Source organism: Ursus americanus, chromosome 26 (assembly GCF_024610735.1).
Source record: "Ursus americanus isolate L20-20 chromosome 26, mUrsAme1.1.p, whole genome shotgun sequence".
Lineage (NCBI taxonomy): Eukaryota > Metazoa > Chordata > Mammalia > Carnivora > Ursidae > Ursus > Ursus americanus.
Window position 1 is genome coordinate 36766992 of NC_142152.1, and position 24688 is coordinate 36791679.

At 52.0% G+C, this 24688-nt stretch overlaps 1 protein-coding gene across 3 annotated transcripts in view; it reads right to left on the reverse strand.

The window, feature by feature from the left end:
• Window positions 1-24688, reverse strand: part of CLMN (calmin) — a 115605-nt gene that overhangs the window by 36163 nt on the left and 54754 nt on the right. For all 3 annotated transcript variants that reach the window (XM_087856208.1, XM_045815798.2, XM_045815800.2), the window contains exons 2-3: window positions 5862-5923; window positions 1926-2021 (exon numbers count right to left, since the gene is read on the reverse strand). In XM_087856208.1, the coding sequence (XP_087712334.1) occupies window positions 1926-2021; window positions 5862-5923 (158 nt within the window). The remainder of the gene's footprint in view (window positions 1-1925; window positions 2022-5861; window positions 5924-24688) is intronic.

Sequence of the window (24688 nt, forward strand, 5' to 3'; positions counted from 1 at the left end):
TGGAGACAGAGAGAGAGAGAGATGCTTGCAGAAGCTAAAACTCTGACAATGGCAGTCGAACACCCCAAGGAAGCCCCACCTGATGGGTGGTTTACATTACACGGCGAGCCAGTGGGTGTCAGCTCCACCAGCTGGGAACGGCCCATGCTGGCTGGGCTCCAGAATCAAAGACACCCCCCCCCAAAAGGCCCACCGAGGACATGGTATCTACCAACCAGTGGCCTGGCTGCCAAGTGGGAGCTTGTGTTGCTGTGATCACAGATAAGGAAGCAGGATACACTTTTTCAGGGAGCTATGAGGACTGTGCTGCTGGCTCCTTGTCAGCCCTCTAAGAAACCAAATACTGTTTTTACTGCAGTGGGTCCTCCCTTTGGGAGAGTTCGTTGTGAGACTCTGCACAGCCCCCCTAGAGCAGCAAACAGGAGTCTCCCATTTTGCTTTTGGGAGGCGAACACGGGAACGGTTAAGGGGTCTGAGGAGATTCCAGCTACATGAGATCTGAAAGCAGGATGGGCTCTTGACTTGAAACCTACAGTTAAAAACAGATCGGGAGAGGTCCACGCTGGCCGAGCTATGGGCCAGCCGGGTTGTGACCCATGGCGGCACTTTTGCCTTTGCCACTATGGGGCACGGAGGCCACATCAAACACTAGACTCCAGAGCACGGTTTCTCAACATCAACACCACTGGCGTTTTGGTCAGGTCATGGTGCTCCCTTGGTGGACATCTGGCAATGTCGAGTGACATTTTTGGCTGTCACACCTGGAGGTGCTACTGGCATCCAGTGGGGACAGACCGACACTGCTGTTACATATCCTGCAATGCCCAGGACAGCCCCCACGACAAAGAACTATAGGACCCAAAATGTCAACAGTGTTGGGGTTGAGAAGCCTGCTCCGGGAAGGGGAGAGAGAGGACCGACCTGCACACAGCAGGCATACACAACACGGAGAGGTAGGGCGGAGATCCAAGGTGGAATGAGCCTCAAGCTTAGCGGCTTCGGTATGTGGTCCTATAGTGGCCGCCCCATACGTGGTTTCACTTTCTGCGACCTCCGTCAGCTGCAGTCCAGAAGCAGAGGACCCTCCTGCTGACATGTGCTCAGAGGGTCATAGTGGCCTCACGCTACGTCACGTGCCTACGTCACTCCCCTCACTGCCTCTCATCCCGTGGGCATGATGGCATCTCACAGCATCACAAGAAGGGTGACGACAGTAGAGTAAGGTATTTTGAGAGGGGGAGAGTCCACATTCACATAATTTATTTATTTATTTTAATTTTATTTTTTTCGCATTCACATAATTTTTATGACAGTATGTGGTGATATAATCAATTGTTCTATTTTATTATAAGTTATCCTTGTTAATCTCTTACTGCGCCTGATTTCTAAATTAAACTTCATCACAGGGACGTGATGTCCGCAGTTTCAGGCATCTGCAGGGGGTCTTGGCACGTATCCTCTGTAGATAAGGGGGAATGCCTACACTTAGAAGAAGGTTCCAGAAGCCAGCGGTTGTAGTTTTAGCCTCAGGTGGACCATGGAATCTGGTTGGTAAGCTGCCTTTCTCCTCAATCTTCCTGATTCTTGGCTATCGTTCTAGTTAATATAATGGCTGCAGAGCTAAAGTTTAACGATCTAGTTTCAATCTTTACCCTTACCAGATTCCCGGAAAACACTGAGCATTTATTTATTTACTTACTAAAGTGTATCGACTTAAAAAAAAAAAGAAAAAAGGACACTGCTTAGTTAGACATGATTATATCACTCTTGGTCACTGAGAAAGGAATGTCACCCTTCCAAGCTTCTCGTCACAGGATCACGCGTGGCCAGGTATGCGTACCTACGTACAGGTGTGTACTGAACAGAAACCTGCAGTGTCTTCCTTCACAGCTTACGTCTCCCTGACCCTTCCGTGACATACGTACCAGATTCCGCCCAGACAGGACTTCTAACAAAGCCATTAGGATTTTGCCATCTTGTATATCAACGAATAAATCTTTGACTTGTAGAGGTGGGTCGCACTGTGGAGGAAGCGGGACAAAGAAGCTGATTAGTGGCCTGTGTAATCCACCAAACTGTCCCCGAGCTGCAGGGCTTCCCCACGAGAAGACTCGGCCTGCATCCAGATCTGTCTACAGGCAGCCCCTGGGGGGCGGGGCACGCCCGGGCAGAGGGTGTGCTGGCGAGCCGTGGAGGATGCTCGGCACCAGAGGGCTGATTGCACAAGTGACCCTGGAGATCCCTGGGACCCTGAGATCTGAGACCCCCCACTCCCAAATGACATTACATTCACACTTCTCCCTAAGGGGGAGAATAAAATAATAGAATAAAATAATTCCAGCAGGGCTCCCAGGAAATTACTTAGGATAAGCCCTTCACTTTAGATTTGGGGAAACTGAGGCTCAAAGAGGCTAGGTGACATGCCCAGTGTGGGGTCAGATCAGCTCTTTCGTACCATCAGTCCTGTTTCTTCATTAGGACACACTAGCTGCCCATGGGCGTTGTCCAGACCCACGCCATGATGGCCAGGGTGGGAAAAGCTGCAGGCTGCCCGGGCTTTCCTCTCTGGGCCTGGACGCAGAGAGATCGACTGTCTAGGTGAACGGTGTCCACCAGGAGTCTGGCTGGATGTGTGGCCTGGAGCTCCCGGGGCTGCCTGGAACCTGTCCGTCAGATGCTCCAGCCTAGGGATCTCCAAACTGTGTTTTCTGGAACCCCAGCCTGGAGCGGAGCAGCCTTAGGGCTCATGGGGACGCAGGGGTACTGAGAAGGAGTCCGATCCCCCTCCCCCTCCCCCTGTGATCAGAGAGGCTCAGCTCTTACTGGCCTTTCTTTAGGGTTCGAGGTAACACTTTGCCTGAAAAAAGGTGGCTGTTGGCCAAACCAGCTTGATAACAGCCCCTTCAATGCAGGATTAGAACTGACCGTACAGAGTCTCAGCGAACGGGGTCCAGGAACGCGCATTTGCCATACGCCCTCACCCCAGCATGAATTCTCGGTTTACGTTTGGTGGGGCTTTTGGCAACACTGGAACAGGTGGGCTCTGCTCCTGGGTACAATGCATGGGGTGTTCACATAGGAGACAGGATTGGGGGCGGGCTGGTAGTTGTAAACCAGCCAGAGACTCAGGGGTCCGAGGAGAGTCTCAGAAATACGGAGGAGCTGTGGTCTGGGCACCCTCTCCCTCCAGGAAGGCCTCCTTCCCGTGATAGCTTTGGAGGGTCCGTGTGTTCTTTTTTTACTAAGGAAAGTGGCATTTCCTTAGCCCTTATACGAGCCCCCTGACCCCCGGTTAGTCCAAATACAGGCCGATTCCTCCCACAGGCGCACAGAAAAGGGGTCTGCTTCTAGGGCAACAGCGCCTTTGAACCAAAAGGCAAATTATTTTCTTTGCAAACCCCCACAGCTCCCTGGGCACATTCCTCTCGGAACAGGACGGCATCAGGTTACCGAGACTCTCACGGAAATGTTATTCCAGCTAACGCGAGGCAGAAAAACGTGACGCCCGAACAAAACACCCCCTGATAGACGGACTAGCGAAATTTCCAGGTACCAGCCCCGGCCGTGGCCAAGCCTTGCTTGGGCGTTGAACCCGGAGAGTAATTTCCACCGACAGTGTCTGGAAGAGCCCGGGCAGCAGCAAACGGGGCCTTGGCCGTAGGCCACGCGGCGGGACGGCAGCTGGAGACATTGAACTTGCTCCAGTGAAAACACGGCCCGGGCCCCAAACGTTCCGCCGGCTTCATGAGATCGGTATGACCGAGTAAACAGCACCCCCAGGGCTTTCTTCATGATCTAACTCCTTCGGTAAATGAAGGAATTTTTCCAGAAGCCCGAGACTCCGTAAATATCTCTGACAGCCTTCAAATTGTAGTTAAGCCCAAGTCCCTGAGCGGTTCCTGGGTTTCCCTGACATGAAAGGTTGGTCTTGAAAGTCTCCAGGTTGGAAACATGGCTGTTAATTTCGCCCTGTTTATTAGGCATCAGTTTCAGGTGCTATCTGATTTATTCTCAGAGCGGGGTGACCCACCTGCCCCGACGAAGGGACAGGGGCCTTGGCTAAGGAGGCCATCCCTGATTCGACAGGCACGAACGGGGGCTCCGAGGCTGATGAGGGAGTGCACGGCTATTTGCTGCATTATCCTCTGTCCTCTGTATTTATTTTTCAAGAAAGAAAGAAAGAAAGGAAAAGAAAAGAAAAGAAAAGAAAAGAAAAGAAAAGAAAAGATAAGAAAAGCAAAAAGAAAAAAGAAAGAAAAGAAGAGAAAAGAAGAGAAGAGAAAAGAAAAAAGAAAAGAAAAGAAAAGAAAAAGAAGGATCTGCCATGGCTACACTCCATCCACCAGGAGGAATTTCCAGCTACCCTAACACACATCAGGCATTAATTTAGGAGTTCCGTGAACTCAGATTGGGGGAACAGTTTTCCTTTTTTCCAAAAATAACACTTCGCTTTATGAGCCCTGCCGAAAATGCACCAAGAGTCAAAACAACTGGCAAGTGATTTATAATGCTGTATCCCAGGCAGTTCGGGAGCCCTCCTGGGTCCAGGGGACCCTATCTTGCAGGTGCAGAAGAGAGGTGTGGGTGGTCAGGGGCTGCTCGGGGAAATATTATCGGCCCAAAGGCCAACTGCACGAATTAGAATTTCGGTCAAGAGCTGCACTTCCAAAAAACCACAATTATTTTCTTGGCAATCTCATCGATTTCCTCTATGACCCTTTCTTCTGGGTTAACTCTACGGGCAGTCAGTAGTTGCTTTTGTACCTTCTAGGAGGACAGAAGAGAAGAAAATCCACACACCTAACTTCACTGAAGGGCGGGGGTGGGGGGGCTTGAACACTACTAGCTTTACAAGGAAACGTGTGACGGGCTGCATCTATCGAAGAACCACAAAGTGGAATTTAAGAAGAAATGATGGGAGGGAAATGAAGCCTGATGAATCAGCTGTCTTCTAAAGAGAAAAATCATCTCTCCTCCCCCTGCCCGCAGCAATTTGAATGTTCCCTATCTTGGGGGCTCAGATTTCTGCTCGCTCCGGGCTGTTTATCCACTCCACAACCCACCCCCTCCTCTGGTGCTCATCGTTCTGTCTGCTGCTCAGAAGCCGGTTCAGCCACTTTCATTTTATGGTGAGTGTGCGTGAGAAGCCTGCAGACAAAAATGTAATTACAAATTGCCTGGCCCCAGAGTGTCAGAAAGAAAGAAAAGGGGGGGGGAGAAGTTGAATGCCAAATTGAATACACAGGAGAAGCCACTGGAAGAGCTTCCTTCTTGGTTGCAGGAAAACCACTTGGTCTCAAAGCCTCTTCCCTCATTGGTAACAGGAGGGGTAACGACGGTTGCCATGGGGTTGAAGGTGCGTGATGTGCTAAGCCGGATGCACCCAAAGGGGCAGGTAATAGCGAAGTTCTGTGATTAACAAGGGAATCTGGCTTTGTTAAAAGGTGTTGAGTTCTTGCATAAATCAATCCAAATACCTATAAATGGCTCCTACCATCCTCCCAGTACTGGAAGCCCAGCCCTATCCCCATCCCAGTCCCTGTGTCCCTGCAAGTATTTGGGGTGTTCAACAATGATTGTCTTCTAACATTTGCTCACTGATTCCTATTTAAAGGCAGACCGTCTGCTTCCCCAGCTGGACTGATCACCCCATGAGGGCAGAACCCTGTCTTAACGACCGTGTTCTCAACACAGAGCTGGACACTTGGCAGTGAAATGTACTCCGCAGATGTTTAAACGAATGCATGAAAAAAGTAACAGCCGAAAACACCGGACTACCCCTTCCCCCTCGCCACACTCCTGAATTGCACACCCCCCCAGATGAATCGATCACTTAACAAAAACCCAAGTGCCCCGCTTACCTTCTCTAGATGCAGATTTACCCATCGCGTAAAGGTCCTCTTCTGCACATTTTCCCTCTCGACTGAAAACAAAGAAATGCCGTTAGCTGGGTGAACATGCAAAATGCTGCTCTCTTCTTCCCAGGAGGGACCCCGGAGGGTCCCCTGTATAAGCGAAGCCCTTCCCAGAAGGGGGTCGGCAATGCCTCGCACGGCACCTAGTATCCATTTTCCCCAGCCCAACCCCACAGCCTCTTAACGAGAATCAATAACCATGAACGCAGACACACAGACACACAGAACACCATGTTCTTTTGGACGGAAAACGGGGACACCTGCCCAACATCACACAATCGGTAAGGTTATTCCCATTTTACCGATGAAGAAACAGAGGGACAATACGCAGCCAAGCTGGGACATGGGAGCTGGATTCCGTGTGTTCCCGCTGGCTCCTGAGCTCTGTGGCATTAGCTGGTGTGGTGGTGGCCTGGGGCCCTGACCACGGATGGAGGTGCCAGCGCGTGGGTCTGCGTGCTCGCTGGCCTGTGGCAGCAGCCCCCCACACCCAGCTCAGGCTGCTACGCCCCTCAGGAAGCTTCCTTGAGATGTCTGAGCCAGATGATTCCTGAATTACTAAGTTCTGGATTTCAACATATTGGAAGAACATACCACATATGCTTAAAACCAGTCCACATTTCTTTAGCAATAAGAAAATGGGAGGCAATTTATCTCCTGGGGGAGCCCCAGGGCTACGGTTTTCTGTAATGACTATGGTTCTTTTTCCCTCTCAGCCTCATTATTAGGTAGATAGTGGTGCCCATAAATCAAATTTTAATATCGTGGCTTTCAATCTTTTTAATTGAAGAGCCGGCAGACAATAATTATGCAATATAACTGCTTTTTTCTCATTTTCCTCCTTTTCTGTAAGCAAAGGTCACTTAGCAAGCAGTCGTAGGAATTAAAGATCTAATTCCAGTAAACTGTGCTTTGTGGGTAGAAGAGGAGGAAAGGAAAAAAAGTTGATAGAAATGAGGGAGGGAGGGGAGCATTTGCTGAGGGCCATGAGCTACAGTGTCTCGGAGCTTTCCAGAAGACTGGGGAGTGCCCTGCCCCCAGCCCCACGTGACACCCTTCTGCCTCTGCAGTGGTTGTCATAGTATGGGTGTCCCATAGCTCCGTGGCCACCCCTCTGTTGCTGGCACTTGGCGGTTTCTGGTGTTTCACGGTGACGAGCCGTGGCAGCATGCATCCTTGCATAAGTGCCCTGTTGAGTGGTTCTTTGTGCACGAGTGTATGAATGCACGTCTCATGCCTGACAACCCAAAGTGGAACTACAGGTCTTAGTGGTAGGCACATTTAAAATTTTAATAGCTACTTCCAAATTGCCCTCCCAAAAGGCTGCCTCGGTTTATACGTTCACCCCCACCTGTCTTTAAACAAGTTTATGGGATTGTAAAGTATTTACACACACATTCAAACACTCAGGCTGGTCTCTCCATATGGCTTCAGAGAGAGCGAAGTACGTCCCCTGAAACAGAGGTGCATTCAGTGAAAGCCTGAGAGAACCTGGTTTGGACTGTTGGTTTAAGTACGCGGAAGGGTACAAAAGAGGAAGTGGGTGTCTGTTAGTCTATATATGCCTCATGTATCCAACCAGCCACCCATCTGTCTGTCCATCCATCCATCCTTGCATTCATCCATCCATCTAACCATGTATCCATCCATCCAACCATCCATTCATCCTTCCATCCATTCATCCATCCTTCCACCCAACCATGTATCCATCCATCCATCCGACCATGGATCTCCATCCTTCCATGCATCCATCCAACCATTCATCCATCTATCCTTCCACCTAACCATGTATCCATGTATCCATCCATCCATCCATCCATCCATCCATCCATCCATCCATCCTTCCATCCATTCATCCATCCTTCCACCCAACCATGTATCCATCCATCCATCCGACCATGGATCTCCATCCTTCCATGCATCCATCCAACCATTCATCCATCTATCCTTCCACCCAACCATGTATCCATCCATCCATCCGACCATGGATCTCCATCCTTCCATGCATCCATCCAACCATTCATCCATCTATCCTTCCACCTAACCATGTATCCATGTATCCATCCATCCATCCATCCTTCCATCCATCCATCCATCCTTCCATCCATTCATCCATCCTTCCACCCAACCATGTATCCATCCATCCATCCGACCATGGAGCTCCATCCTTCCATGCATCCATCCAACCATTCATCCATCTATCCTTCCACCCAACCATGTATCCATCTATCCATCCATCCATCCATCCATCCATCCATCCATCCATCCATCCATCCTTCCACCTATGCATGCATGCAGGCATCCATCCTTCCTTTCATCCAGCCACACATGCATCCATTCATCTTTCCATGCTACCACGCATCCATCCATCCATGTTTCCATCCTCCCAGCTAATATTTAGTCAGTGATCATTACATGCCAGGAACTATGCCAGATCCTGTGGGGAAAATCAACGTCAAGAACACATTCATGGTGGGTGCCTGGGTGGCTCAGTCAGTTAAGTGTCTGCCTTCGGCTCAGGTCATGATCCCAGGATCCTGGGATCAAGTCTCACATCAGGCTCCTTGCTCAGCGGGGAGCCTGCTTCTCCCTCTGCCTGCCGCTCCCCCTGCTTGTGCGCTCTTTCTCTCTCACAAATAAATAATTAAAATCTTAAAAAAAAAAAAAAAAAAAACCCACATTCATTGAATCCGCACTCCAAGAATTCACAGCCAAGCAGGAGAGAAGACATGGGTGTTACAAGGCACATAGGCAAGGCGAAATAAATTACAAATTCCCAGGGCTGATGGGGATGAGAGCAAGTAATTTCAGACCCCAGGGGGTACCCCTCCGGGGGCTCTAAGAGGATCCCACAGTAGAAGTGGGACCCGGAGGGGCTCCTGCAAGCAAGGGCAGTATCCCAGCCCTGCCCTGCCCCACAGCCAGCCTCTGGGAGGCTTCGTTTCCATTCCAGCCATGGCCTGCAGGTGAACCTGAGCACACATGTGCTTTGACAGCAAAGCTGACCCGTGGGAGGGCAACGTGATGACTGAAGACACCAGGGGACCGTGACACTAAACCACGAATAACAGATGAGTCCCAAACCGAAATAGGGTATGGAGACCCTAATTTCTGGACCTGAAACTGGGACACATCGCTCAATACACAGGAGAGAGAGAGAGAGAGAGAGAGAGAGACTGAGAATTTAGCCTGCCCCAGAATTTCCACCTGAGAGCCACGCACCACGAGCTGCGCGACCTTGGGCAAGTCCATGACTGCCAACACACCCTTGCCTCAGTCTCCCCCGTACGGGAGGAGGAGACCTGTGCCTTCCTCACAGGCATGCAGTGAAGAGGCGAAGCCATCACCCCAGCAGGCTTCCCCGACAGCTGCGTGGCAAGGGCCACCTTCCTGGGCCTCACGGTTACACGGGGTGCCCTGGACCTGGCGTATTTTGTCTGCCGTCTCGGCACAAAGGTCTGATGTTCTTTCATGACCTTCTCCATTTCGAAATACCCACCCCCACCCTGCAGGCTCTTTCTACTCCTGGCCTGCCAAGACTCCATAAACTTTATATAGTTTCCATAAATCCCGTGGCCCCTTTTTTCCTCTGCACCTATCACGTTGTAAAGGTGTAGGGAGCTATTTCTCTGGAAGGGTCTGGCCTTCTCACGGAGTGTTTGTGGGGCCCGGAGTGGGTGTGCTGGGCAACAGCAGAGCAATAACAGTGCCGTAAAAGCACCATCCCTGGGCCTGCCTGGCTGGCGCGGGTGCCCAAGCGCGGGGCAGGGTGGAGGAGAAGCAGCTCGCCGGGCCTGGGACCCAAGGATGCAGGCGGAAAGGGAGGCCCAGGATTTTGGCACAAAGCCACCATCTCGAATCCACCCCCCACCCCTTGCCGCATGACTCTGGCCCCTGTTTTGCCAAGAAGAGATAATTTCAGGAGTGCCTGGGTGGCTCAGTCGGTTAAGTGTCCAAATCTGGATTGAGGCTCAGGTCATGAGACTGAGCCCCGGATCAGGTTCTGTGCTGATGCAGAGCCCGCTTGAGATTCTCTCTCTCCCTCTGCCCCCCGCCCCACTCATGTGAGTGGGTGTGCACACACACTCCTTCTCTCTCCAAAAAAAAAAAGAATAGGCAATTTCAAATGTCAAAATGTGACCTTCCTCCCTTTTCAGGCGACCGGTGGCCAGCTCAGGAGTCGGGAGCCACAGAGAGAGGGACGTGGGCTCAGGAGTTAAAATAGATTGATTTACGCTGTGACCTTCTTTCCCTATGTCCACACTTCCCTGAAACCTACTTCCTCTAGAACATTTCCTCTGTAATATTTCTGCTCTTCCCACCCATGAGAAAGGCTTGACGGCTTATCTGTCTATAAACATATGCTCATAATAAAAAAAATTAAAATACAGGAAAGCACAGAGAAATAGATCTAAAATCTGTTGAGATCTCGTTACACCCAGAGATCACCACTATTGATAATCTACTGACTGTCCTTCTAGAAGCAGGCGTGTGCACGCACTCACACGCACCCACACTCACACACACACACTCACACACACATTCCGCTAAAGAACAAAGATACTCATGTACACAATTTTCATGGCATCAGCAAATGCCTCGGTGTTTCTCAAAGTATGGCCCACAGATCACTCACACCAAGAGCTTTCGGGGTGCCAGTTCACACGCTCATTCCTGGACCCCATCCAAGACCTACGGACTCACTCTTTCTGGGGCCAAGGCCTGGGAACCTGCATTTAAGCAGCTTGCTGGGTGACAACACGGCACACTTTGAGAACCTGGGCCTAACTGGGAGGAGACAATTGGCACAACTCTTGGTTACGTTCAGGCTGCGTGCAGAGTGCACCGGGCCGGTCACCCGGCATGGAAGGAGCGGGCCGTCCAGAGCCCAGAGCACAGGCTGCACCGCAGATCAAAGACGGGGACACAGGTACGGCTCCCAGCTTGCCTACTGGCAACGGGCAAGAAAAACGGCATTTCTTGTTCCTTCGCCATCCAAAGGGCTCTTCCTGAGAGTGGCTTTAGACACTGACTTCATACATCTGACTCCCCGAGAAATGAACCAGAATTTACTAGAAGGACTGCAGACCAGAATTCCCGCAGGGGGCCTTCATTCTGCAGCGTCCATTCCGACGGGTCAGCTGGGAGCGTTTCTTTCCGGCGTCAGAGGCAGGAGGCAGACAGGTGGGCTGAGGCCTCATCGCTCTCCTCATCGGCCGGGCTGGCAGTCTCCATGCTCCAAATCCACCTCCAGGAAGTCCTCCAGCTTTCTGGTGGCCCTGGCCCCACTCCCCATGCTGGGAAGGCCCTGTACGGGCTGGAGCCCCCCAAGGCCTGGCTCCCAGCCAGGGGTGCTCAAGCAGGGGTGCCTCTGCCCCCACAGGGCACCTGGCAGCATCCGGGAATTCCGACTGTCACGGGGCGGAGGGTTGGACTGGCACCTAGCGGCTGGAGGCCAGGGACGCAGCTCCACACCCTAGCGTGCACAGGACGGCCCCCACCCCAGAACGGATTTATCTGGCCCAGAACGTCAGCAGCGCCCAGGGTGAGAAGCCCTGGGGTGGGGGGCTATGGGATCACCCACGTGGCTCCCATCTCAGCCTTCCTGCCAGAGAACACAGAGAAAAGCTTCAGCAAATGAGAGGTCACCGTTATCTTCCCTGAGGGACTCTGTTTATCCATCTGTACAATGGGGATCATAGTACCCACATCATGGGGTTGTGAGAGTCTGATGCAGTCGAGCTGGCCTTAGCCGTCGCAGAAGGGCTTCCCCGTGGCGCGGGGAGTGGGTGGCGCAGGGCAGTCACTCTTCAAGTCATCAGGCAGGGGACAGAGAGGGGGCAGGGGTGGTGACGATGGGCCTTCCATGCTGCAAAGCATAGCAAGAGCTCAGCACAGAGCGGGGCACGCGGCACCACAGAAACACAGCTGTCACATTACTGCTCACTTCCAACCGGCTACCGAACGTTTCTGAGGCTAGCGGGGTACCCTTCCTGTTCAACAGACACGGTGACGCCCGTGCGTGCAGGTGCGTGACGCAGCTCAGGAGCCGGACCTACCCGTCCTCACCGTTCCCGGCCCCTCATGGGTACACGCGTGGCCCTGAGTCCTTTAGCGACTCCTCCAGGACACAAGCTCCTTTTTACAAGTCGACCTGGTGGTCATGGAGGCTGCTCATCTCAGTCGGGTCACTGCTTGGGAGGGGACAGCAGTGGCAGCAGGGAAAGGGGGAAGTCACGTACCCAGGACTGGGAGGGCAAGGTCATTGGGGGCAGGGGTGTTGCTACCCTGGCTATGGCTGGTGGGCTCTGCCTGTCCCCAGTGGGAGAGTCACCCACCTCTCTCTGTCCAGGAGGGAGGGTGGGGCAGGCAGGGTGGTTGGGGGGACCACATTTTCCACTGTTTCTTCTGTTTTGTGCAAGCTCTTGGCATGCCCCCATTCCCATCCGCCAGGCACTGTTTCCTGGGAGGCAGGCACTGGACAGAGGGCCATCTCCGCTCCGGGGGACAGCCACAGCCCCCGCTGGTGACAATCTCTAGGGCTTCCTCTGAGAATAACCTGGTTCAGAAAGCCTCTGCCCATCCTTCCACCAGCAGCCTCCTGAGAGGCTTACATATACTCTCCCATTCTGGCCAAATATTCTTCTTTTTCTCCACGGCTCAGACCCGCTCTCATTTGAAGTGTCCCCCTCGGCCCACGTCGGCTGTGCCACCTTCCTCCGTCGGCTCAGGCTGGCCCCGGGGATCTTCAAACAGAGATGGACAGACAGCTCCCTCTCTCTGGTCTCCAGGTGGACCGCCAGCAGCTCACACCAGGGCACCTCCTGCCCCCCCAGACAGCACCCAGAGAAGCACTCTGGCAGCCCCCACCTGCCCCTCCAGCCCTGCTGCTGCTGGACCCCCGGGAACCCTCGGCCACCCCGTCTGGCCGTGGTTTTGCTCCTTTCCCGTCTTTCAACACCTCCCAGAAACACAAGCTCATTACATGGCCCCATGCTGGTTCACTTGAGAAATAAAACTCAGAAACAAATTAAACGGCAATTTCTTTTTAAACAGGAGAGGGGCCAGGCTTCAGGAATACCAGGCCAACGTTCCCTGGTTCCGACTCCTGGGGGCCGCTTCCCCCCAGCGGCTCCGGTGGTATTAAAGCCAAGGCCTCCGTGTGGTTTCCACCCGCAGTGATTTTGCATTTAATTTCCCTTGTTTTTCCTCCCCGAATGTTTGCTCTGACCTGCGTTCCTTTTATCAAGACTCTGGTAATAAAATGCAAAACCCTCCTTGGGACCCCAGGCCGAGCAGCACACAACTTACTACGCCTAAGTGTGCAGACGAGTGGCGGGCCAGAGCTGGCCGGGCTCGGTCACCCTCTCTCGGGCTCCGGTGCCGCCTGCTCTCCTTTGTCCCTCGTGTAGGCCGGGGATGCGCCCAGGGGCATCGCGGACGGACACGGGGTGACCGGCTCGAGCCGGCGCAAACCAGTGGTCTCCCCAGTACGCACCCGTACAGACTCAAATAAAACTGCCAAGCTCCTTCTAACTGGGGACTCAAATCCAATTCTCTCACAGGTCCCAGAGGCCACCAATTAACATACCACGTCCTGCCCCGCCGTGCCCCTGCTTCTCAGCTGCTCCAAAACACATAACCCAGGGCTCCAAAGACCTAGTCCCAATTACACACCAAATTAAGTTTTAAGCTATATATATATTTAGGCTGGTGCCTGTAACAGAAATAAAAAATAAACCCGCTCTAGTTTTTTCTGTGAGTGATTCTGTCTAACCTCAGCGCTAAACCTCAGTCCACTTTTATGATGACAGATGACGCCAGCCAGCCATAAAAACCCAAGCTTAGGAAAGGGGATTTTTAACACCCACCCAGATGGGCAGACCGGGGCGACATGACCACTCCAGGCGGACTGCCCTGATGTATCCGGCTGAAACCGAGGTGGGGATTTAAGTGGCCCCGCACAGATCGTTCCCATACCCATCCAGGTAGCAGACAGCGATGACTACACTCAGCCACGGATAATAAGATGGGGACCCTGCCCTGACAGGTTCTCTAAGGACGGGTGGAGAGGGGCAGAGAAGGAGGGAAGGAAAAAAAAAAGGAAAGGTAGAAAAATGCTCTCTTCACACACCATGAAGGCTCACCTCATGGACCCCTGACACTGAGATCTTTGGGGGATTGAACTCCCCACAGATTTTGGTGATTTTTTTACATGAGCGTTTTCTTGAAAGTATTCTGTCTTCTGAATACTGAGTTGCTTCTAAAGCAGTGTTTTCTGAACCATATTCTGTAGACTACTAGTTTTCAAAGGCCTCTCAAAAGAGGAGTCCAAGAATTCTGGGAAACAGCAGTATATTAAAGGCTCTGATAAGTCCTGCAATAAAAAAATTTTTTTTTAACTTGGTCTAAACCGAGTTCATTTGAAGCCAGACCCCTCTTCTGTGTAAAACTGATCACAACTTCGTTGTAGGCGCCTGCTTTGCAAATACAGAGATGTTCATTAACAGCAGATGTCTCCACTGGGTCCTCACAGCCAATGAACTGGGCAGCCACACACCCTGTGACAGAGACTACCACGTGTTTGCCAAACCCTGTCTCTTTTTCCTCTTGGGCACACAGCCAAACTGTACTTCCCGCCCCCCCCCCCTTTGCAGGTGATGGAGGCCTCAGACTGAGTCCTGGCCGATGGCATGTATGTGGGTCCAAGGTATGCCACTTTCAGACGAGGCCTGTACAATCCGCCATGCTTTGTGACCACTACACACGGACAATTCCAAGGATACAGAGGATGACAGAGCCGCAAGAAGGAAGGAGCAGGGACCCCGGAGTCTCCCCTCGGACAAGGATCACCTGGCGGTGCGGCGTGATCACTGTCAGACCACCGAGTGAGTCAGAAACACGTCGTCCCTGAGTTAGGCCACAGGCATCTCAGGGTTGTTGCTGGGGCATTGCTCCCCCTCGCTTACACCTGTCATGAGTGAGAGCCAGGCTCCTCAGGAAGGAAGGGAGGAAGCCCACATTTACCAAGTCTGTTCCCAGCACGGTGAGAATCAGCTGACCCCCGCCATCCATTGTCCCAGCCACCCCCCCAGGGGAGCGACAGCGCTTCCTGCGTGGACGAGGACACTGCGTCTCGGAGACTTGGCGGTAGGGCCGGGAGAAGACTCTAGCACGGTCACCATAAGCCAAGACTCTCCCTGCAGTTTGGCGCTGGGCTGGTCAAACCCCTTCCAAATTAACACTTTACAGAAGAACCTTCATGAAGAAACTGTTTCGTGCCCAGGTTAGCTCACCTGCGGAATAACGGCTGACCTGGTATTTTATCCCAAAACAAATCTTAACCCTGCTTGGGTTCAGCTATTCTTTATTAAAGGAGATTAAAAATATTCCACTTCATACAAATGACCTTGATTTGCATTTTTAAGTGCATCTGTCTCTAATAAACCCCGCACCTGCCCTCGCATACCAATGTTTTCAAGTACAAGCAAAGGCCAATTAGCCACGAGAATCTCCTGTATTAGGGTGACCAACGGTCCCGGTTCGCCCAGGACTGAGGGGGACCCCAGGACTCGGGACGTTCAGTGCTAAAACTGGGAGAGTTTCCGGCACACTGGGATGAGTTGGTCATTCTGGCTGGTAGACACAGCTGCAGCCAGGACAGCAGGCCCCCAGGGGACAGCGACCAGCAGGGCGGAAGACACCGGGATCCCCATGGGAGACACAGACAGCGAGAGGCAAGGTGGTTCATATTTGCTTTAAATGCAAGGGATAAAGCAAACTGTGAAACCCCCATTTACAGCTTTCGCCTGCCAACAAAAAGTGACAGCCTGGGGACTCTACATTCCCACTCTGAGCAGGAGAGGGAGGGCTGGAACCCGAGGTGGGGGGAGGCAGGCGGTGTCACATTCTCCTCAGGCTGGAAGTGTCACCAGCATATTCGCATTAATTAGCAGGAGAGAGGACGGGCTGCCTACGCTGGGGTCCAGGGAGGGAGCTGTGCCAACGCGACAAATACGAACGCTTCACACAACACAGGTTCCTTTTAGAAGCGCATTTTTTGAAAGCAGACAAAACTTACCTATTGACGCGGGCCATCCAAATGGACACACCCGCGCGCATCCGTCTGTGCGCCCCTCCCCCAACGCCGTTCACCTCCCACCCTCTCCGGGCATGTGTAGTCCCCAGGGGCACTGGAGGGATTTTATCATTACAAATCTCCCTTATGCCACAGACACATGGTTTAGACCCAAGGGCTGCACTCTGACATTGAGGTCAAGGTTGGATCATTGCCACTGGGTACAAATCCTGCAGAATGGCAAATTCTAGGTCTACAATCTTAAAAAAACCACCCACTGAGACTAGACACGTGATTCTCAACCTTGGCCGCACAGGACAGTCACCTGGGGAAGCCCTAAAATACAGGGATGCCTGGGCTCCACTCCAGACTAATTGAATCCAAATCCCCGAGGGCAGGGCCCAGGCATCTGCATTTTTAAAGCTCCCCAGGTGATTCTGACACTGAGCCAGCGCTGGGAGCCCCTGCTCTGGGCCGGGAGTTGGCAACCTTTCCTGTCAAGGGCCAGACGGTAAATGTTTTAGACTTTGCAGGCCACGTGGTCTCCAGCGACTCGTCAATTCTGCGGTCCTGGTGGGAGAGCAGCCAAGACAGTACATAAATGGGCATGGCTGTGTTCCAATAAAACTTTATTTATATGAACAGGCAGTGGGCTGCAGTTTGCCAAGCCCTGCTCTAGACTCCACAGGCCCCGTCACCTGATTTAAGACCCCATCCCGGGTCTTACTGGTGGCCCGACCTCACAGCACAACTTTTTTTTTTTTTTATTCTACTATGTTAGTCACCATACAGTACATCCCCGGTTTCCGATGTAAGGCTCGATGATTCATTAGTTGTGTATAACACCCAGTGCACCATGCAATACGTGCCCTCCTTACTACCCATCACCGGTCTATCCCATTCCCCCACCCCCCTCCCCTCTGAGGCCCTCAGTTTGTTTCTCAGAGTCCATAGTCTCTCATGCTTCATTCCCCCTTCTGATTACCCGCCCTTTCTTTATCCCTTTCTTCCCCTGCCGATCATCCTAGTTCTTATTCTTATGTTCCACAGATGAGAGAAATCATATGATAGTTGTCTTTCTCTGCTTGACTTATTTCACTTAGCATTATCTCCTCCAGTGCCGTCCATGTTGTAGCAAATGTTGAGAACTCGTTCTTTCTGATAGCACAGCACAACTTTTAAAATTCACTTCGGGGCTTCAAGCGCAGGGGTTGGTTTGCATTCTATTTACTGTCATAGGAAAATAAAATAGTGGTGGGGTGCGTGGGCTGGGTGGAGTGGCAGGCATGGGGGAAATAGAAGCAGAAAAGCAGGGGTCCTGGGGGGCTCAGTCGGTTGAGCCATCCAACTCTTGGTTTATGGCTCAGGTCATGATCTCACGATCATGGGATCGAGCCCCGTGTTGGGTCCATGTTCAGTGGGGAGTCTGCTTCAGATTCTTTCTCCCTCTGACCCTCCACTCCGTCTCTCTCCTTCTCTCAAATAAATAAAATCTTAGGGAAAAAAAAGAAAAGCTGAGTGTTGGTGCCTGCAGTTCAGAGAATGTCTCCTCTCCTCCCGTCACCAAAACCAGTAAGAAAAATAACATTTGGGCCACCAGACTTTGATGTGATTCTTACCTTTGCTTTCCCTGTTCAGCAACTGGCCTTTCCCAAGACAAGTCGGTCAGAGCACCTAGTCCTTCCTCGCCTCACCCCTACTAAATGTCCCCTTTGTCTCAGGAACCCAAGGGAGCAAGAGGAAAAACAACCCCAATCATCGTTGATTTTTTTTCTCTTCTTCTGTAAAGTTTAAATAGAAACAAGTAAAAAAAAAAAAAACCCCAAAAAACAAACAAAACACAAAAACAAATAGGCTACCTGCTACTTGTAGGCAAAAGTTAAATTTTGTTCAAGGACAGTAATCTTCCTCCCCATTTCCTGAGCCCCACGAGGAACCCAGATTTACTCTTCGCATCAGACCATTCAGGAATCTGGTGTTCTGGTTGGAGACGTTCTTAAATAAGATTACTGAGCGTAGCTTCCCTCCAGCACTGGCATGAAGGCAGTCATCCAGAGCCTACTTGAATGCCTCTCAGGACAAGACGCTCAGCACATCTCCAAAGTCAGGCTTCCATGATCTTAAAGTGGTCTTTCACAAAAGGGCAAATCCAGTAGGGGTACAACAGTTAGGGAAGCAAGAGGAAATAAACGGGCTTCAGTTTGACGTCAGGAAGGCAAGGCCATCAGAGGTGACCAAAGGCACAACGGGCTACCTGGAGAGGTCAAACATTTCCCAGTCCTTCAAATCTTAGCATTTTAGAAACTAAAAACACACCGATACTCTACGGCAGCTGATTCTGATAGAAACCCTGGGAAATGGTTTTCAGGCTGCTGAAAAGGCTGGTGAGCTGGAAGGTTTCGTTACTGCTCTTGAGAACTATTATTCCTCCCTCTGGATGTGCTAGGACCACTCTCCTAGTCACAGATGTCTTCAGGGCGAATTTGTATTTGAAAAAGAATTTGTGCCTTTACGCAGGAGAACCACAGAAGTCCACCCAAAGAAGGGACAGATCCTATCCCTAACAGCTCCTTACACAAAGATGCAGGGGCTGCTGCAAATACTCACATTTTCCTCGTTGGGGCAACAAAAATCTCATAGCCAGCCGAATTTCCTTTATTGCTCTGCTGCGGGGAAATTCTTTATTAAACCTGAAGTCCCAGTTTCACGGATGAATGGGACCGTGGCCCACGAAATCTGGATACTAACTGTCACCCAATTTTTACAGAAATATTATTTGATACAGACTTTTCTGTTGATTTTCTTTTTAACTGTTTTATGGATCAGGTAAGCCGCCTTAAAGGTTTTTGTTCAAGAAGGTAGGGTAGACTCGGGGAATGCACGGACACGTGAATGAGTAACTCCAGTAGTCGAAAGTGTCCTGTACGTCCGTCACTGTTGCCCCTGGTACGGGAGGGCAGATGCTTGTCGAGTGAGTGGAAAACCCGTCCACCAGCCCGCGCCTTGCATCTGGCCTCCGGAACCCACCACGCCCATTCTGATACAGCCTGGACCACTCACTTTCCAACTGCAACCTTGACCTCTAGCCTGTCCGTCTAACCTCCCAGCCACACTTCTTCTCCCTTTTTGTGCCTGCCCCCTGCGACTCCCACGGTCCCTGTTCACAGTAACACTTGGGCTGTTCCTGGGAGCCACAATCTCAGGCGGATCCCACCGGACGAAACCCAGAAAGTTCCGGGAAAGATTCTCAGGCATCAGTGTGGGGACCAGCTCAGCAGTGCGCTGGCCCCGATGGGGTCGATCACCTGCAGCTCTATCAGCGGGAGTCTGACCTGGAATCCAAGTCCATGGGATTGTTTGGGGCACTGAGCTGCCACGAAGGGATGTCTCCCAGGCCAGCATTTTTGGTGCAGGGGTTCAGGAACCGAGAGGACAAGCTTGACAGCGTAACAGCCCACCACCTGCACGCAGTGGCCAAGGGCCACGTCGGGCCCACGTTACCATCTGGCACTTGGCTTAAATGAATGGCCAACGAAGGAGCTAGGTCTGACTCACTCTCAGGAAGAAGCGGGGTGCCGTGCCATGTAGTCCCATTGTGCTTAAAGGAAACTTCATGACTCCTAAGACTTTTTGGCAGTCTGTTTCTTATGGCTAAAGGTTTGGTGTATTTGGGGCCGACACTGTGCACGCCTTGTCTCTTTCCGCTGACCCAGCGACCCCATGAGACGGGTACTAACATTGTGGTGTGTACCCCCTGAGTGCTCTGCCCATTGATTCAGGTGTACGGGCAGTGGGACCCCGGAAGCCAACGACAGGGCCACTGGATGACAGCCCCTTCTTGGGAACTTAGATGTGGACTGAATGCACCCTCCGTCTGGCTGGTCCCTGAATGGAGCGGGTGGTACAGACGCCATCAGCTGCCTTGCGGGCTGGAGGGCAAAAAAAAGCACAATCAGGAGAAAGATGGAGCCGGACAAAGTGTGCCAGGGACAGTCCCGTTCCAGCCTTTTCCTGAGGCCCTGCTTACACCCAGCCTTTTGGACTCGGTGCGACCGCTGTGCTTTTCTTAATGCAGTATTTTAGCTTCGTCATGTTCTCATGGGTTATTCTTGGTGACAGTTAAAAGCATCCTCACTAATTTCTCCAACAAACAAAGCCCAAAGAAGAAAGAGATGAAGGAAAACCTACGGATTAAGAAAGGTTTAAAGGCTTAGGAGACGCCAGCCCACGGCAATGCAGGGCCCTTCTCTGGATCTCAATTCAAACACACTGTGAAAAACAAAATACAATAACGGTGTCCTGAAAGTTCAAAAACGTAACTAAAATACATTCTTGGTTGGGGCGCCTGGGTGGCACAGCGGTTAAGCGTCTGCCTTCGGCTCAGGGCGTGATCCCGGCGTTATGGGATCGAGCCCCACATCAGGCTCCTCCGCTATGAGCCTGCTTCTTCCTCTCCCACTCCCCCTGCTTGTGTTCCCTCTCTCGCTGGCTGTCTCTATCTCTGTCGAATAAATAAATAAAATCTTAAAAAAAAAATACATTCTTGGAAAACCAGAGACTGCCGAAATGAGAGAAAGAAGAAATAGGGAATTTAAATAAATCAACAGATGTTAAAAACAAAAACAAAAACAACAATAAGCAGCCCTCACCGCGAACACCCCTGATTCCCATTTCACAGATGCACTACGAAGCCAGGGACAAGTGAGGTCACCCCATCCGGCAAAAAATGGAGCTGGGTTTCACACCCAAGTCTGACCCCAAAGCCTATGGTCCTAACTATGACACTGCCTCCCGACCTGGCCCCTGACCTACTCCGACTTCCCAGTAAACCAGGACGGAGATCATTAGTAGAATATTCTAGGTCACCACCTCCGGCCACACTGCCTGCCACCTTGGCGGACCCCTCTGCAGATGGATGCATATTCTGGGGGTTGTGTTATTTTCAAGTCCTCTGACCATCGGGGGAAATATTTACAAACGTAATATTCGACAAAAGGATTTTCTGTTCATAAAAGATACCTATGATAGCGAAAAACTGCAAAGGTCAATAGAAAAAAGTCACATGGGTTGAGTTATTCCCAGACAGCTTCTTTCCTTCCATCGTGCCTTCTGCATGGGTTTCCATTTTTGCTCGCTTGTTTTAACATACTTTTGACCCTATTTTGGGGGCGGCGTGGTATCCATGTGGCAGGCGCTGCTGGGTGCCGAGACGGGATCGCTCCTCGCCTTTTCCAAATGGTGGTTACTGTTGTCATTATTATTATTATTATTATTATTATTATTATTATTATTATTATTATCTTGCTTCTCTTCTCCATCACTGCACCCTGGGGCTGGGTGGGGGGAGGCAGGCAGACAACCTGTTTTCGTTCACAGGCACAAGGAACCAGACACGTTCAGCCCGGGTGGGCAACCTGGCACAGCCCTTCACGATCCTGCATTTTGAGCCCTGGCTGCAACAAGGGTTTGAAACCTTGTGGTGCTCTCCTTGGAAGAAGGCGTATGTGGGTGCCCGGTGGCTTAGGGTGGGCTGAGTAGACACTGCTGAATGCCTCCCCTATGACCATTTTGCTCTTCTCAACTACCAGGATCCTAATTTTGAGTCAGCCATCTGTCCAGTTTACAAAGGGTCATTCCCCAGCCTCCCGGGCAGTCAGGGGTCATCATGTGACAGAGGCTGGCTAATGAACTGGGGGTGGACATTAGGGCATTAGGGGTGGGGTTTCCAGGAGTGCTCTGTAGAAGGGAGTGGAGAATGCTGGAGTGTGCCCTCTTTGCCTCTCTCCTGACCCTCTGGCTTCCCATAATGGAGCCGTGAACTAGAAACGTGAGAGCCAGTGTTAAGGATGGTTGAGCAGTGGGCGGAAGTAGCTGGTTCCCTGATGGCCCCGCTGGGTCCTGAACCGGCCATCGGCTGCCGAGCTCTGGGCTTCCTGTTGTATGAATAGATGAACCCTCTTGGATAAAGTCCTGTAAGTTGGGTTTTTGTTACTTGCAGCTAAACACAATCCTAACTGGTACAAGACACGTTCTCTTGTTTCTCGAAACTCATCAGAAACCCATCAGTGCGGACTCAGCCACATCCCCCTTGTTGGTAGTTAGACTAGCTGTGATGTTTGTGGCCGCTAAAAATACTTCAGTAATAAGTATTATTATGCATAAACGCTGGTGGGTTCTTAATTTCTACATCACTTCACAACCTGCAAACCTGTGTCGCACACACCCCATCCCCAGCACAGCAGAGGAAAATGATTCACGACAGAACGGCTCAGCAGCCACGTGACAGGCAGTGGACTCTCCACGATGTCTTTTCTCTCCTTCGTGCTCCCCCCCATCTGAGTCGTGCTCAAAAAACCATCCAACTTCAGTGAATCGTGGCTGCTGAGTCTACTCGAGAAACGAGAAACAATTACAAATGGCGAAGAGCTAAGGGACGTGTTGTCCCCACAGATGAGCCCTACTGGGGGTCACCCTGCCAAGCCAGGAAGCCTGTCTCTCACCACAGGGTGCAAAGACTGAATAAATGCAAGACTTTGAGGCATGATGAAGGATCTGTAAACACAGTGTGCTGCCTGGGGCCCCTGAGCAACCTGGCGGTGGAGCGGGGGCGGGGGGGGGTTGGTGGGGAGGGACAACAGTCTCAGAGGCGATGAGCCTAATGTTTCTGTGTGTTGAGGGGTGAGCCGGTGGAGTCGGGGGAAACTGGGAAGGACAGGTGTTAGAAAAGGTGGCAAAGACTGTGAGATCTTGAAAAAGCATTAGGCTTTTAACGACAATACAGGAAATCTGCTCAGGGGAACCACCTGGAACCAAACATCACCCCCTCTAACCTCTGAGTTTCCTGCACACACTCTTTATTTCCCAAGTGGTATGTGCTCTCGGCATCTGCACCAAGTGATCCCACGTGTGGGGGGGGGGGTGTTGAAGAGCCAAAGGCAATGTCCATCTTCCTAGGTCTTAGATGGCGGCGCGAAGACCACCACCCGCCATCTTGCATGCTGTCAGAGCTTCGCTCCTCTGCCCCTGGTGTTCATTTGGCAAATGGGACCCAGCAAAAGCAGCTCATCTCCCAGCCAAGAGGTCTCTGCAATCTTTCCAACACACTGGTTCCCTCCTTGTGCCATTCTGAACGCCTTCTGTTTATAAACTGAACTCGTGTGTTACAGAGCAGGGAGGGCCCGGTGTCCAAACCACGAGGGGCATCTCTTTCCCTCGCTTGCGGAAACCAGGACCCTCCCTGTATCAAGTCGTGTGCGCTGTGCTGGGCCCTCGGCAGGTGGGTGTTCAACGACCTTCCTTGTACAGATGAGCAAAGAGAGGGAGGGAGTTCCGTGCTCAGGATCGCACAGGAAGAAGGAAGAAACGCGAACTACAGGGAGCGAATTCCCTCTGATCCCAGAGCCGTGGACTCGCAGAGCATCGTGGGGCCTTCGCGGGAAGCGTCTCCTCCCTCGGGTAATATTCTCCTTCAGAAGGAGCAGCTGGAGCTCTTCGGGCCGCGTGGTCTGCGGACACACATTCCTTTCCTTTCGCTGTTCTCAGAGCGGCAGGGCCCCGGTTTTACACTGGGGTCCGAGGGCCGGAGCCAGGCCCGGGGTCCCTGCACGCAGAGAAGAGTTTTCTGCCCTTGGCCCCTGCAGAAGGAAGGATTAGCGAAGCAAAGCCCAACTTGATTGAAAAATAACTTCCCTCCAGGCTGCTTTACAGCTTTGCGCCTCTTCCAGCGCTCGCTGAGTCTGGCCCCGAGACCGGGGGACTCGGGGTGGTCTAGTCCTTCTCCAAGGGGCCGGAAATTACCAAAGGAACGCCGGGGGTGCTGGACGGGGCCTCTGAAGTAGGGCGGCAACTTATTAATGTTTTTTTTAAAGTTGAAAAACAGCCAACGATAAGGGGTCAAGGCATTCTGGGTCTACGGCTTACTACTCTGTGATGGGGGCAAGGGGCCTCCCTCGCTGTCCCCATCTGTAATGTGTGTGTGCGTGTGTGTGTATGTGTGTGTGTGTGTGTGTAGGGGGAGTTGTCTACGGCACCGTGTGGTTGGCATGAGAGGATGAAAGGAGAGCTGGTGTTGGCAAAGTGCTTAGAACGGACCCACGGCCGTGGGACAGCCCCGGGCCTACACCCGCACGAGCGCACTGACCTTCACCAGACCAGCAAAGCCAGTTCCCACCGTGACTTCTGAGTAGGGCCGACTTTGGCCCCGTCCGAAGAGAGGTCTGGCCTCCACGCTGGGCTTCTGGGAGGCAATCTATGTCCCAGGCAATAGGAGCGTGTCTGGTTAAGGCAGGGGCTGCCCACCCCGGATCTTTGTGTAGGGCCGGCCGTGCCAGAAAGACCAACCGTGAGATTTAGGCTGGTCACCCAGGATCAGCGGGCCTGGAGACCAAGTTTCACAAGGAGGGCAATCCGTCAGTCAATCCATTGCGCCTCAGGAAAAACCCCGGGCGCGGCAGCTCAGCGATCCTCCCTAAGGATGCGAGGACGACATGAGTGTGACAGCTTTCAGTGAGTGCGGGGTCTTTGTAACCATTTATCAAACCAGAGGGTGATTTCTGGAACCCCTGGAACTTGTAACTGGCGTCAGAAATCTGAGCAGTCCCAGGGAGAGACCGTTTCCGTGACCTCTGCAGTTTGGTGACCCTGGGACAACTTCTACAACACAAACCCTCCTGAGCTTCCCGCCCGCTGTCGCCCC